Below are 13,473 nucleotides of genomic sequence, written 5' to 3' on the forward strand. Positions count from 1 at the left end.
GGCTGTTTGCTGTGTGATCATGTTCTCTCTTTTAGGAAACCTGTCCCAAAAACTTGGCAGTTTCAACTGGAGACTGTTGTGCACACTCAAACTCTTCTAGATCTGTGTGCAGCCCATTTGTTCCAGCTGAATAGGAAGTCACATACAGATTTTTATACACCCATTCATCATGTTGTTCTGATACTACTGGTGGAAACACTGCAAAAAAACTTTGCACTCAGATTGATGTATACTGGTGCTGCCAAGTGGGTCAATGTACGTGATTGGTCCCTCTTCCGTAATTGCAATGTTTTCACTACTTTTGTTCTGCAGTTCGGCCAGTTCTTGTGTTGTATCATTGGTGTTTCCACCATTTCCGTCCTAAGCACATGGAAGACAGTAGATATCTTTCAGTATGCTATCAAAGTGCATACTATGAATGCTCAATAGAATTTGAATCAGAGGAGATCCATCCATTCATTTCTTGCATGTGATATCATTTGTTTTTAGTTATTAAGCCTCAATGGCCAAGCTGTGTGCATGTGTCTCTCTGTAAAGATGTGTATTAATTCTGTTGCATGCTTGAACAGATGAACATTTTGAAGCTGCATGATATTACTTGAGGTGTTAATTCTTCCAAACATACAGGGAAACATTCATGCACCAAATGACACCTGCCACATTAGACCAGTCTTGTGTAAAGTTCTTGCTGTGGTGTGTTGTCATAGTTGTATCAGCTGCCAAATTCTCTCCAATCTCTCCATATACACATTGTTTCAGGGGCTTTGTCATGGGGCATGTTTTCTGTTTCTATGTGTAAGAGACACTGAGTTGGAAAATTCTTCATGAACTGCAAATGATTCTGATAATATTATGTGCTCTGACTATGTTGCAGTTGCCGTTTTTTTCATTTGCGTGTTTAATTTTTTCAATTTGCTTGTCACATTATTTAGTAATTGTTAAGTATTGGTTAATCTTTTGAAATTATTTAGGTCAACTTTTAACACAGATGGTGTTTTCAATCAGCAGTTTTGTTCATGAAGCAGATATTTGTAAGGTTTAATTTAAACAGTGAAAAGAAAGAAAAGGATAGTGACACCTGTTATTACTGTTCTGTATGTTTGAGATTGATGTAATGTAATTCAAAATTTGATGTTTGTGTGTAAGGACTATTTTCAACACTTGCAGTACATATGTAGATCAGTTTCCATCATATTTCAGCTTTGACAGTCATACTTGTATGAACAATGCATATAGAAAATCATACTGTCCATTTTTATTTCAATTATTATAATGAAAAGAATATTGAAATATTTTATAAATGTTTTCCTTTGTAGGGAGATCAGAGAATGTCTCAGGTTAGACCCTGAACATAAAGAGTGCTTCCCATTCTACAAAAAAGTAAAGAAAGTGGACAAATTTCTTCAGGATATGGAAACAGCAGCAAATAACAAAGATTATACAAAATGTGTTGAACAAGCTAAAAAGGTAAACACTTAGAATGTGCTTCTGTTACCAGTTTTAGTAGTACATTGATAACCAAATTTGAGAATTGAATATAATATATAAAAATTCCAATGGCTGATGACTTTCGGCTTACAGGTGCTGAAAGAAGAGCCCACCATTCAGATGATTTCTTTTCTTGCAAAACAGAAATTGTGCCATTGTTACTTGAAATCAGATCAATTGTCCCTGAGTATTCAGAGTTGTAGAGAGGCTCTAGAACTTCAGAAAGACCCATATGTACTTTGTGACCGTGCTGAAGCCTACATCAGCAGCGAAATGTATGATGATGGTGAGTTGGATTAAACATTTGAGGTAGTATCTGTGTGTTCCAAAAATCTACATACATAATAAAAATCATATCGGACAAATATGTTGCAATAATTGATCATACAACTGCAGTTCTCGAATACTTAATATGCCTTTAGGTTTTCAATAATTTTTAGGCTGCTTGTAATTAGTTTTGGTATTGTTCACCAGTTACATACTTGGAACAGTTTAAAAAGTCATTCTTCCATTCACAAAAGCTTTGTTTTGGTATTAGGAGATGTTCAAAGGTACGGTTATATTGTATTGTTGTATTGCACCTGAACACATTTAATAGCCCATTCTTCTTCTCCTTCTTCTTCATGATCATCATCATCTTCTTCTTCTAGCGTTACGGCTTCTGTAGGACCATGGGTATCCCCTTCTTGGACTGCATTTTCCTCTTCTTCTCTCAGAACCTCTTCATTCTTTCTCCTCTTCCCTCTCGCTCTTCTTCCAAGATCTTCAGTGTCCTTTTCTCCTGTCGGCTCCGCTGGTGACACTCTAATCTTTTCTTCTATTCTCCTCTGTCATTGATCTCCGGCATATTGGTCGGTGTATATTTGTTCCTCCAATTTTCCTTTCCTTCGACTTTGATCCCCAATTCCAACCAGTCCTTCTGAAGTTCAACAACCCTCTTGATTTCTGTCCTCCCCTTGTCCTCCGTTGTTTCCCACACTCTCTTCATCATTCTGTCCATACTCATCCTAACTACATGTCCAGCAAACCTTCCCCTTTTGAGTCTGATTTCCACAGATATTGTTCTCATTTTCTGGTACAATTCTTCCCTAGGTCTTCGCATCCACCTCTCTCCACCTCTTCTGGGACCTGGTATTTTTCTCAGTATTTTTCTCTCTTCTTTCTCTAGTTGTTCGGCCCCATTTCTTCCTAGTGTCATCATCTCAGCAGCATATAATACTGCATTCCTCACTGTTGCCTTGTAGTGGCTTGTCTTTGGCTCTGTGGATATATTATTTTTATATATCTCTCTCTCTCGTCATGCAGAAGGCTGACCTCATCTTCTTTATACTCTGTTATTCCCTCCTTGCTCCTGTTTCTTTCTGTTATAAATTCTCCCAGGTATTTAAATCTGCCCACCATTTGCACAGTGCCTTCTGGTGTTTCTCAATCTGCAGTGGTATTTAATGTCTTTGTCTTGTTATAGGCGATCCTCAGTCCCACCTTTCTCGCCACCTTACTTAAGTTGTCGAGTTGTTGTCTTTGCGTCTTCTTCCGTCTCACTTACTATTGCTATGTCATCTGCAAAGGCTAGGCAGTCCACTTGAGCCCCGTTGTCCTTTTTGTCCCCCACATGGGTCTTTGAAATTCCCATTTCCTCGTTTATTGCTCTCCACTGCCTGATCACTTCGTCCAGTGCTATATTGAACAACAATGGTGACCATTCATCTCGCTGTTTAACACCAGTTTTGATCTCAAAGTCTTCTGACTGTGCTCCTCTGAATTTCACCCTTGCTTTTGTGTCTGTCAGAATTTCTTTTATGAGTTCTTGTGTGGTTCTATCAATTCCTCTGTTCTTCAGGATCCTAACAAGTCTGTCTGTCAATGGAGTCATATGCCTTTGTGAAGTCCATGAAGGTTATTACTGTAGTTTTGTTTTTTAAGCCCCTATGTTCTATCAGTTGCTTAAGAGCCCATTGTCAGCATTTATTAATTTGTAACTTGTTAAAAGTGCTGTGACAAGATGAAGGAATAGAGTAGATTGCGAATTGGAGTGGGAGGGTAAGGGGGGGGGGGGGGGCTGGCTCTAGTTAGCTCATTACTCCTTTTATTGCTGTGCCTTCCAAACTTGCTTCATCTAATACTTACAGAAAACTGTATTTTTGGAATGGAATGGCTTATTGAAGTAATATTGGCAAAATAACTTATCACATTTTATTGATGACATTCAAATGCAGAAATGTGTATTATTAAATTCATATATGTATGTTTTCCCTGAAATTAGCATCTCATTGTGTGCGTAGAAGAACAGTAACTATTTTATCAGTTGAAGTACGGAGCAACTTTTTCTTGTGAATAATACATCAGTATACTACATATAATCATATGGAATAAGGATTAAAAACACCAGTGTCAGTTCAGCCATAATTGCTGTTAAAAGGCTTCCCTTGCAGGGTTATTTTAGATTCTAGAATTAAAATTAAAGCACATTTTCTGTGATAGATTGTAACATCTGTAGACTGTAACATGAAGCTGCTGGTGCTTATATGTAAATAAATTATAACCATTTTCTTTGTTTCTTTCAGAATAACCACTCACCTAACAAAGCTGATTTTGTTGTGGGTTCTTATGTTTAGGACGCTTCAGGATTTTCAATGACTTTGAAGCTAATGTTCTTTCATTTTGTGTGTGTGTGTGTGTGTGTGTGTGTGTGTGTGTGTGAGAGAGAGAGAGAGAGAGAGAGAGAGAGAGAGACCGATTAATTGAATTAATCTTTGAATTTAATAGTTGATTAACTTTTTCAGCTATTCATGATTACCAGGATGCTCTTGAAATGGATGAAAACTTGCAACGTGCTAAGGAGGGCCTACAGAGAGCAAGAAAACTCCAGAAGCAAGCGGAAAAAAGAGATTACTATAAAATCCTTGGTGTGAAGAGGACAGCAAGCAAGCAAGAAATTATAAAGGCTTACCGGTATTTATTGTTATTAGTCTTTGGGTTCTGTATCATGAATCCTTTGGAGAATCTGTAGCTTTGTTTTATTTAATTACAGAAAAATGGCACAGAAGTGGCATCCAGATAATTTCCAAGGGGATGAGAAGAAAATAGCAGAAAAGAAATTCATTGACATTGCAGCTGCTAAAGAAGTATTGACAGATCCAGGTAATTAATATTTTTTATACTCAAGATCTTCATTTTTTCATTGCTTGTACAACATAGTATATACCTTATAAATGAAATAATGGTGCATTTTCAACAATAAAAAACATAATATTTTACTTTATATGACTGCAGTATTTGCCTTTAGCAAAGCAGCTATCCAGTAGTTTGCACCTTTTGCATTTTAGAGGACTGTGGAGCCCTTGTTAAAGATAGCATTGTAATAGGAAAAGGTTTCTAATGTGCTCAATTGTGTGGCCTCAAAACGTGTGATTAGAGGACTGACAAGGGTTTTACCTGGTTCAGTAAAACCATGTTACACAGAAATAGCATTTTTAGCATGTGATAACTCAATGCTTGTTTACAGGCAGTTGTTTTGGATATCCTTGTTTTTACTAGCTAAAATAGATAAGCAGTACAAAAAATTTCAAAGAGGCAGAGGAAGTCTGCATAAAAAAATGTAAATGTTCTTGTGTAAAAAATTGTAAATCTCTGAACGTTTTTCACCGATAGTGTTGAAATTCTGACACACTGTTGCAGGCAAATATGCACGTGTTCTTTTATACCTATTTTTAAATGTATGTAATATATCAATAAACATGTAATAAATAAACGGGAAAAGTAGCTATCAAAAATCTCAAAGTTCTTGAGCAAATTACTTCAAATTTTAAATGCTAGTCCATTAAACATTCAGATGAGTGTAGACTGTAAATTTTTTGTAAAACAATGTACTAGTTTTCTGTTAATATAAGACTGTGAGAAGGAAAATGCTCTGCTGTTAAAATGTGACATTCTGTTTCCTTTGTCGCAGCCAGTTTCAACTATGAAGTGGAGCATTTGAATCATTAGACAAATTCTTCCTCACAAACATAAAAATTGTACACACAACAATGTGCTCTTTTGTTTTCTTCCTTCCTTTCACAGAAAACAGGAAAGTTGTATTTCTCGTTTATCAGCTTATGATTACAATACTACTACAAAATGTGAATTTGCAATAACAAGAAATAAGGTTCAAGGAGGGATGGGGGGAGATGAACAGAGGATTGGAAGGGAATGAACATAGTGTGTGGAAAGGAGGTGGTGAACAGACAGAGAGAGAGAGAGAGAGAGAGAGAGAGAGAGAGAGAGAGAGAGAGAGAGAGAGAGAGGTGGGGGGGGGGGGGGGGGGCAGGAGGAGAAGATGGGCAGGAAAGGGAGAGAAGAGATGATGGACAAAGAGACAGGTAAGGAGGAGGAGGAGGAGGGAGGAGGAGATGGACAAAGAGGAGGGGGGAGCTGTTAATGTAGGATACACTTAATTATTTCTTACATTAGAAATGTAAATACCAGAGTAGATATAAATATCTACATTCAATTTTTGTTATTTATTAGAATAACAGTGCAAAATTTAAAATGTCACCAGTTTTGGCAGTCATCTGGTTTTCAGTGCACTTGTTCTTTCATTACACAAACCCTCTAATAACCTGATAGAATAAAAAAAAGGTTTTTGACTGAGCAGCAGACACATCCACTCTTCAACTTTCTGTCAGAGGTGAATTGATGCCCCCTTTATGAAGTTGTGAATGGGCCAAATAAAAGGTAATTCAACAAGAATGAAAACTGTATCCAGGTTGTTCCAACACCTCAAAAAGCAGATTGTTGCAGCACGGGGTTGCATACTTTCAGGCATAAAAAAACTGTACAAATAAAAGGTAATTCAGCAAGAATGAGAACTGTATCCAGGATGTTCCAACACCTCAAAAAGCAGATTGTGGCAGCATGGGGTTGCATACTTTCAGGCATAATAAAGCTAACTTCCAACAGTTGACATTGGAATTTGGTTCAATTTGCAGGCTGCTTAGTGTATAACTGGACCACATTTCAGGCTTAGCCCCATTGAGTTTTAAGAAATTAGGACCATCAGTTATCGTGTAGGTGGTGGACACATGAATTTATTTCTGGCTAGAGATTAGGGTTGTTTTCTTTGAGTGCTCTGGTATTTTGTCTCTGTGTCAAAGTGATGGATCCATTTTTCATCTCCAGAGATACATTGCAGGAAACTGCTACTTTCATTAGATGAAAGTCCAACAAGCACTGACAGATTCTCTGTCAGTTGCTTTTGTGCTCTTCACCGATTTTTTTCGGGCTGTGTCTTGCACAATGTTTATGAAAGTTGAGGCCGTTCTGCATAACTCAACCAAGACTGCTGTGCATATTGTTTGCCATTTTGTCAATAAGCAGAAGTGGACACAAACAAGCTCAATGTTAGTATTAGCAGTGGATGTGGTTTTACATTCTGTTCTTTGTCACACTAGTTTGACCACATTTGAACTGTTCACTCCACCAGTAAACATTTCAGTATGTAAGCTTATTGACCTGCCAGTTGTGGTCCTTCTTTGGCAGATGTTTTCTTTTCAAGGTTCAATAGTCAGATGATAATGATTTTGTGGTGGTTTTAAATTGTGTGTACACGACTGTGGGGTTAGAATTTAACACCTATGTTTGTTTGTTAACATTGTCTCTTAGAGTTGTGATCAACTGCAATTAGTGTTTGTGTTTCATTTAACAGGTCAGCAAACTCTCATACAAGTGGCAACAATCGACAGTTAATATAGCACTACTATAGTAAGCTTGGAATTACTTTGGGATTTAAATTTTGCAGGAATACTTACGGACACATGTGGAATCTTACATTTTCTTGAACTCACTCGAACTTGCAAACTATTTGACAAATAAAGATGGAACTCATATGTGTTTTCTGGAAGATTTGCACTGTCTTCTTATTATAGTTTCATTTGTGGTCTGAAATTCTTAAGACACCATATAAAAAGCGTACAAAAATGCCTTTCTTGATGATGACATTGAATTTTCGGTGAGCAGGAAACTTGTCAGTTTGAATTTAGGTGAACACATTATGTGAACAAAATCTTAAGAATACATCATATTTTCATTTGCTCCATCAGAACTCTGTTAGAGATCTGTAACATGAGATAATTTTAGTTAAAGGCAGGACATGGTGATGTACTCCTGTGCGAAACACACAATAGTTGCTTGTTTAATTTTATTGTGAGAAACAGAGCACTAGATTTATGATTAACATGTTGTGTTTTCTGATTAAACTTATTACTTATTTGTAACATAAATAAATTTTTTCACCTCCTGATTGGATCAAGGAAACTTGTCTTAATGGCTTACAAAACAGAAGAATAGTGATAAAAAAAATTACACTAACTCAGTATTTTAACAGTTTTAATGCAAAGAGTGGGAGGGATTTCTTTTGTGTGATTAACATATTCCCTTCTCTACCCATAGGAATTACATGTGTGTTGTGATTTCCGTAACAATCAGACAGTCAGTGCTGGAAGAATCTCTGAATGTGGCTTTCCCAGTTGTTACTAAATGATGCATTATTTTCAAGCAATGACAGCTTGAAGTCAGTTGTTAACTCTTTTAGTACTTCGGAGAGGTGCTAAATGGATGTTCCTCTTTCACAAAGTGCTATGTGGCTTGAAAAAACATATTACAGGAAATATTAGTTCCTGCACATTCATTGCTGCAGTGGGTTTCTGTACTTATCTGGTTACAAAAGATTCTCATAAGATTTGGGGCAGTTTGAGGGATCAAGAAGAATCTGGTTCCAGAATTGATGATGATAGTTTTAAAATTGATAGCAGTATTTCTGAAACAGGCAGCAATCTGCTTTCCTGTTTCATCTTATAAGCAGGAGCTACACAAAGAAGTTGAAAAAGTTTCCCTCTTCTGACCTCATATTCTCTGGTCAAGGGAATGACATCAAATGCTACCACTGAATAACACTCGACAAATGTGTTTCTAACATTGTTCAGTATCACACAACAAACAATAGTAGTAGCAGAAATATGAAAATGAACAAGATCTCAGCAAGCAAAACAGAATGCACAGAACAGCAAACGTTGCAGTGTAGTGGGAGCGGGAAGTGTTGTAATGGTGGGGGTGATGGGGAGGTTATCACAGGTAGTTGCTGCAGCTACAGGTCTCATTAGTTTAGCTGAATGCGTGCCATGCCTTTTCCCTACTTCCTTTGTAGCTTCCAATCTTAAGTAATTCTAACAGATCACTTGAGAATCTGAGTGACACATAACTTTACATGCTAACTACTGGACACAGGCTGACTGACTTTGTTTGCGACACCTATTTAAAGACACATATAGGACAGATACTACCAAATGCTTCAGTACGAAGTTGTTATACTTTATATGTTAGCGTAAGGCAGAAAATTTATAGCATATAGATTCACATCAGACAAATTCGTTATTCTGGTTAACAATTTCATAAAGGTTCTTAAATTGGCAGAAATAATGGTTGTATAATATAAGGTGAAAGCTTGAGCATAACTATGATTTACAAAGCCTACTAAGATTTTTCTAAAGACTCAAAATTTTAATTACCATCTTTCATAAACTAATGTGTTGAACTGGTGAAATTACTTTTTTTTTTTTGGAAAAAATACAAGAAGACAATAACAGAAATTTTGAAACGATTGCATTTTAAGACTGTGGAACAGCCTAAAGCTGACAGTTTTGAATAAAGGTAGCTAAAATGTTATCCAAAAAGGTGATAATGAGGGTTATATATATAGTACATCAATCCCATCTTCTTCCTAATCATATCGCCCTCAATCATATCTTCTTCCTCTAGCTATCCATTAATGGATGTTGGCAACCACACAATGCATCTTCGTTCTGTGAACTGCAGTATGTAGCAGTTGGTTGCACTTTTTAATTCTGTCCATTGCTTTGTTATATTCTTTGCCCTTTACTTCTTTTACGCTTGATGTCCCCTTCTGCTATTGAGTGTAGAAATATGCATTTGAGCTTAAGACATGCAGTTTTTCTTATTGTTAAACATTGGTAAAATTTCTTGCTGTTAGTGTATTCTTCACAGTACTTCAGTGTTATTCTTGCTGTCACAGTACTCTAAGCATTCTACTGTATATTCCCATATGAGAGGCCTTGATATTGTGTGCTGACGCCATATTTAGCGTCCATTCTTCAGAACCATGTTAAAGTACAGACCAGGCATAGCATCTTACAAATAGAGCTCTACTGTTTTTATTAAGTTACCATTGAGTTGTAGTTCTGCATTTGTAAAGGGGTCGATTGTTGTGTGATAATCATAAAATGTCTCTCTCTGGTGTTGATAATGAGACCCAGATTACTGCTTTAATCTCCTGCTATGTTGACACGTTGAAGATCATCTAAATTATCAGCATCCATACTGTGTCATCAGCATAACAAATGTTGTTGGCGAAGAATCCATTAACTTTTCTCGTTTTACATATTGCCAGGTGCATACTCTTGAATACAGATTGAATAACAGGGGTGACATTGTTTCAGTGAATCTTAAATTGTTAATATTTCAGTAAAGAAAATGTTTCTACACGAACTACTTACACAGTTGTCATCACTACCTAATTATGAAATATTTGAAAAATACTCCTTGAATAGAAATTTAGAGATTTCATAGATAAATCGTACATATATTACACATAGAATAAAGAGCGCAAAAAGGAAAAAAAAAATTATATTCCTGCCAGGAGTGGTATCACACAAGTAAAGTTATTCCACCGTGCTACATTTCCAGCACTGTAAAACATTGTCTCCTCATAGTGCTGAAAGTCGTCCATGACTTTCTGTTGCTACTATACTGGACCATAAAAAAACAGATTACTGAACGCTTTTCTTCTTTGACTCATATGGAGAGTGATCAACGCTGTTTACTTCACAGTAAAGCAAAGTGAACTGATATTACGTAATACTGTAAACTGTCACAAGTGAACAGCTTGGTGCCAACTAGCATGTGAGCACACTAAGCCATTCAGTTATCCAGTGGATGATTGCAACAAAATTAAATTCCTCTTCTGACTTGCATAGACTATTAATGAGGGACACTATTTTGTTTTAGTAGCAGAATCAATTTATTTTGTTTGTGTTTGCATTTCTGTAAAACATTTGTGGCTACTGGTATAACGTGTTTATAAAGACATTTATTGCCACTGATGTAATTTGTTTAGTTTTCTGTTCTGCTTCTCATTTCAGATAAGCGTAGCAAATTTGATATGGGCGAAGATCCATTAGACCCAGAGGCTCCAAATCAACATGGATTTAATCCATTTCAGCACCACCACCATTTCCACGGCAGTCCATTTCAGTTCAAGTTCCATTTCAACTGAATGATGCGAGGCTGGTCCTACACACACAGTTGGAGAAAAACAAATTCACAACACACTGCTTGAAATGTGGTGTATTATTTCAACCAGCAGCTGCTGCATGTGTGTGTGTGTGTGCACGCAATATCAGTTTTAAATTAATCCAACTTTTCACTTATTTTCCATACTTTGAGTGGTTTTCCAGCAACTTAATTACTGAACTACAAAAAAAGATATTTAATTTTAAGTTTCAAAAATCCTACTTTTCCTGACTTCAGAAATTATTTTATTTTTGCAGTGTTTGATACACAGAACTACTGGTGTATTTTTTGACACCAAACAATGTTTTGAAATGGTCATATTGCTATGTGGTATGGCGAAAGTAATGTGCCTTGGTTCACAAATATATGAATGTCAGCTTACATCTGTTACAACATGTTCAGTTGTAAATGTGACTGACACTACGTGTGGAAATATTTGTAAAATTTCCCTTTTTGTGTGTGTGTGTGTGTGTGTGTGTGTGTGTGTGTGTGTGTTTTTGCACGCGCTGTCGTGTGTGCGCACTTGTGCACTTTAGTGCAGGCAAGTGCTCGTAATAATTGTGTGCCAACTTTTGATTTTTGCACTGCAGTTATTTGTTGTATTGTGTTCATTGCAAAAATGAAATCAAAATAATTTTTGACAGTGTGCATACTGCAGTTAAGTGATTCATTTTTATAAATGCATTTTCCACACTTGGTATGTTGTTTTGCAAAGTAAAATATTGTTGCATGTTGCCATTTTTTCGTTATGCCCTACTTAAATATCAATGTAACACGTGTAATTTATGTTACTGAAAATAAAATATGCAGAGGAGGCATAGCTTTAAGATATTGTGTACCCAGAATTGTGCAGGCCATACATGTTTAAGTAATTCTGTTAGTCACAAAACTGTGAATAATGCAATAAAATAGTTACCATAATCCTGTGACTTCTGTTAAACATTTGTTTTTTGTTTTGTTTTATTATAATAAATGTTGCAATGTGAAAAAGTGTCACGACATTATTAAAAATTCGGAATCCAAGTAATGTTGACAGTAGGTATTGCTGCCAGAGGTATTGTAATTAGAAACACTGGAAATTTTTTACAAGACTATATTACTTTCTTTAATTATAAAATTATATTTGTAAAATGAATTTAACAAGTTGTCTGCTGAACTCCTAGTTGAATTAACAAATGAGTTTAGTTTGCGCAGTGTTATGCCTGCTCTGCAAAGTGAGACTGAAACGTTACTGCTTCTCTACGTGTTTTTGATTAAAGATTATTTACTCTCGTTAATTGTTGGAAGTGACTAGACTATTTTAAATACTTGAGTCTATCACCATTACCATGTCTTATAAATTTTGTTTCTTCACATTATTCCATAACTTGACATGGTATTATTCACTAGGAACAAAGGAAATTCATCAGTGCATTATCTAAAAAAGTGTTCGAAGTCCGACTTGAGCAATTTTAATATGAAACTATATATACATGAGTATTTATCAGTGTGTGGAATCATGTGATTTATTATACATTAACAGTCATTCATTAATGACTGTGCTACTTCTGTGAAACAGTTGAATGGAGAAACATATATGACATATCATCTGTCTGTAACAAATGAACAGTTTTATTTGACACATGCTTCAATATTTTAGTTTTAAATATTGTGTAGCTGCATATGGCTGCCGCACATCTGTACTGTCGTAACCGAATGGCCTATAAGGCATATACGAAACAGACGTCGTAGATGTTCTGCCAATAGTCATAACATTGGTGAAGGAAAGCTTATTTCCTTTGTCAGCATGGGAAACTTTTTTTATTGAACGTTGAGAATGGGTGTCTATGTTGAATGTGTGTCATATTACTCGACTTATTGTGTTACATGTGTGTATGTGACTACAGGAAAACTGCAATGTGTGTCTGCGTGTGTGTTTTTAATCCGTGAAATGTATGCCCACATTGTGGCTTGAAGAATGATCTTCGGTAAATTATTACACTAGTACTGTTATGTATATATGGACAATGTGTTTTATCAGTTCCTTGTGTGTTCTGTAACCCATGACTGGTTACTTCAGTCTTGATTTGTGATATAACAGACTGTGAAACTTAAGTTACAGAAAAATAAAATGCTATATTGTTAATAATGTTTGATTTAATTTCTTTTTTAGGTTAGAAATTTCTTTCATTATCTACATTCTTGCCTTGTAATTGCAGTTTGTGGCTTTTACAAATGACACTGTTCCCTTAACTGTATATTTTCCACTATAAATAGTGTGTTGTAGTTCATGTTGACATTATACAACATGGGCTTAAAGGAACTACAGTGTTCTCCCAGATTATTCTTGTTCAGATTATTCAGTCTGCAGAGTATTTGTGCACCTTAAAAGAAGAATAATACTCATTATGCAAATTGGGACCAACAGCTCATGTTTCTGGCTGCTAGGGGCAGTGGTAGATGCTAAGGCAGACTTGGAGCAGAAAACGACTAGGCTGAATCATGCCTGAGTGCGCGCAGACGTCAGTTGCTGGCACTGGCACTAGTACCCAGCCAGTAGACGTCATCCCGAATAGAAAATATCTCAGGTATTAATATTTTTCAATTATTCATGCATCTTCTTCCCTACATTACCACAGATAATTGGGAGTATACTGTAAA

General features: G+C 36.1%; 1 protein-coding gene across 1 annotated transcript in view; it reads left to right on the forward strand.

Annotated features, from left to right (window-relative positions):
• LOC126330152 (dnaJ homolog subfamily C member 3) overlaps positions 1-12,961 on the forward strand; it is a 69,088-nt gene extending 56,127 nt beyond the window's left edge. The window contains exons 7-11 of the mRNA XM_049996336.1: positions 1,317-1,467; positions 1,582-1,774; positions 4,272-4,440; positions 4,520-4,629; positions 10,683-12,961. Coding sequence (XP_049852293.1) covers positions 1,317-1,467; positions 1,582-1,774; positions 4,272-4,440; positions 4,520-4,629; positions 10,683-10,816 — 757 coding nt within the window. The 3' untranslated portion in view covers positions 10,817-12,961. The remainder of the gene's footprint in view (positions 1-1,316; positions 1,468-1,581; positions 1,775-4,271; positions 4,441-4,519; positions 4,630-10,682) is intronic.
• Positions 12,962-13,473: the final 512 nt, after the last annotated feature.

The sequence above is a fragment of the Schistocerca gregaria genome, chromosome 2, assembly GCF_023897955.1.
Source record: "Schistocerca gregaria isolate iqSchGreg1 chromosome 2, iqSchGreg1.2, whole genome shotgun sequence".
Lineage (NCBI taxonomy): Eukaryota > Metazoa > Arthropoda > Insecta > Orthoptera > Acrididae > Schistocerca > Schistocerca gregaria.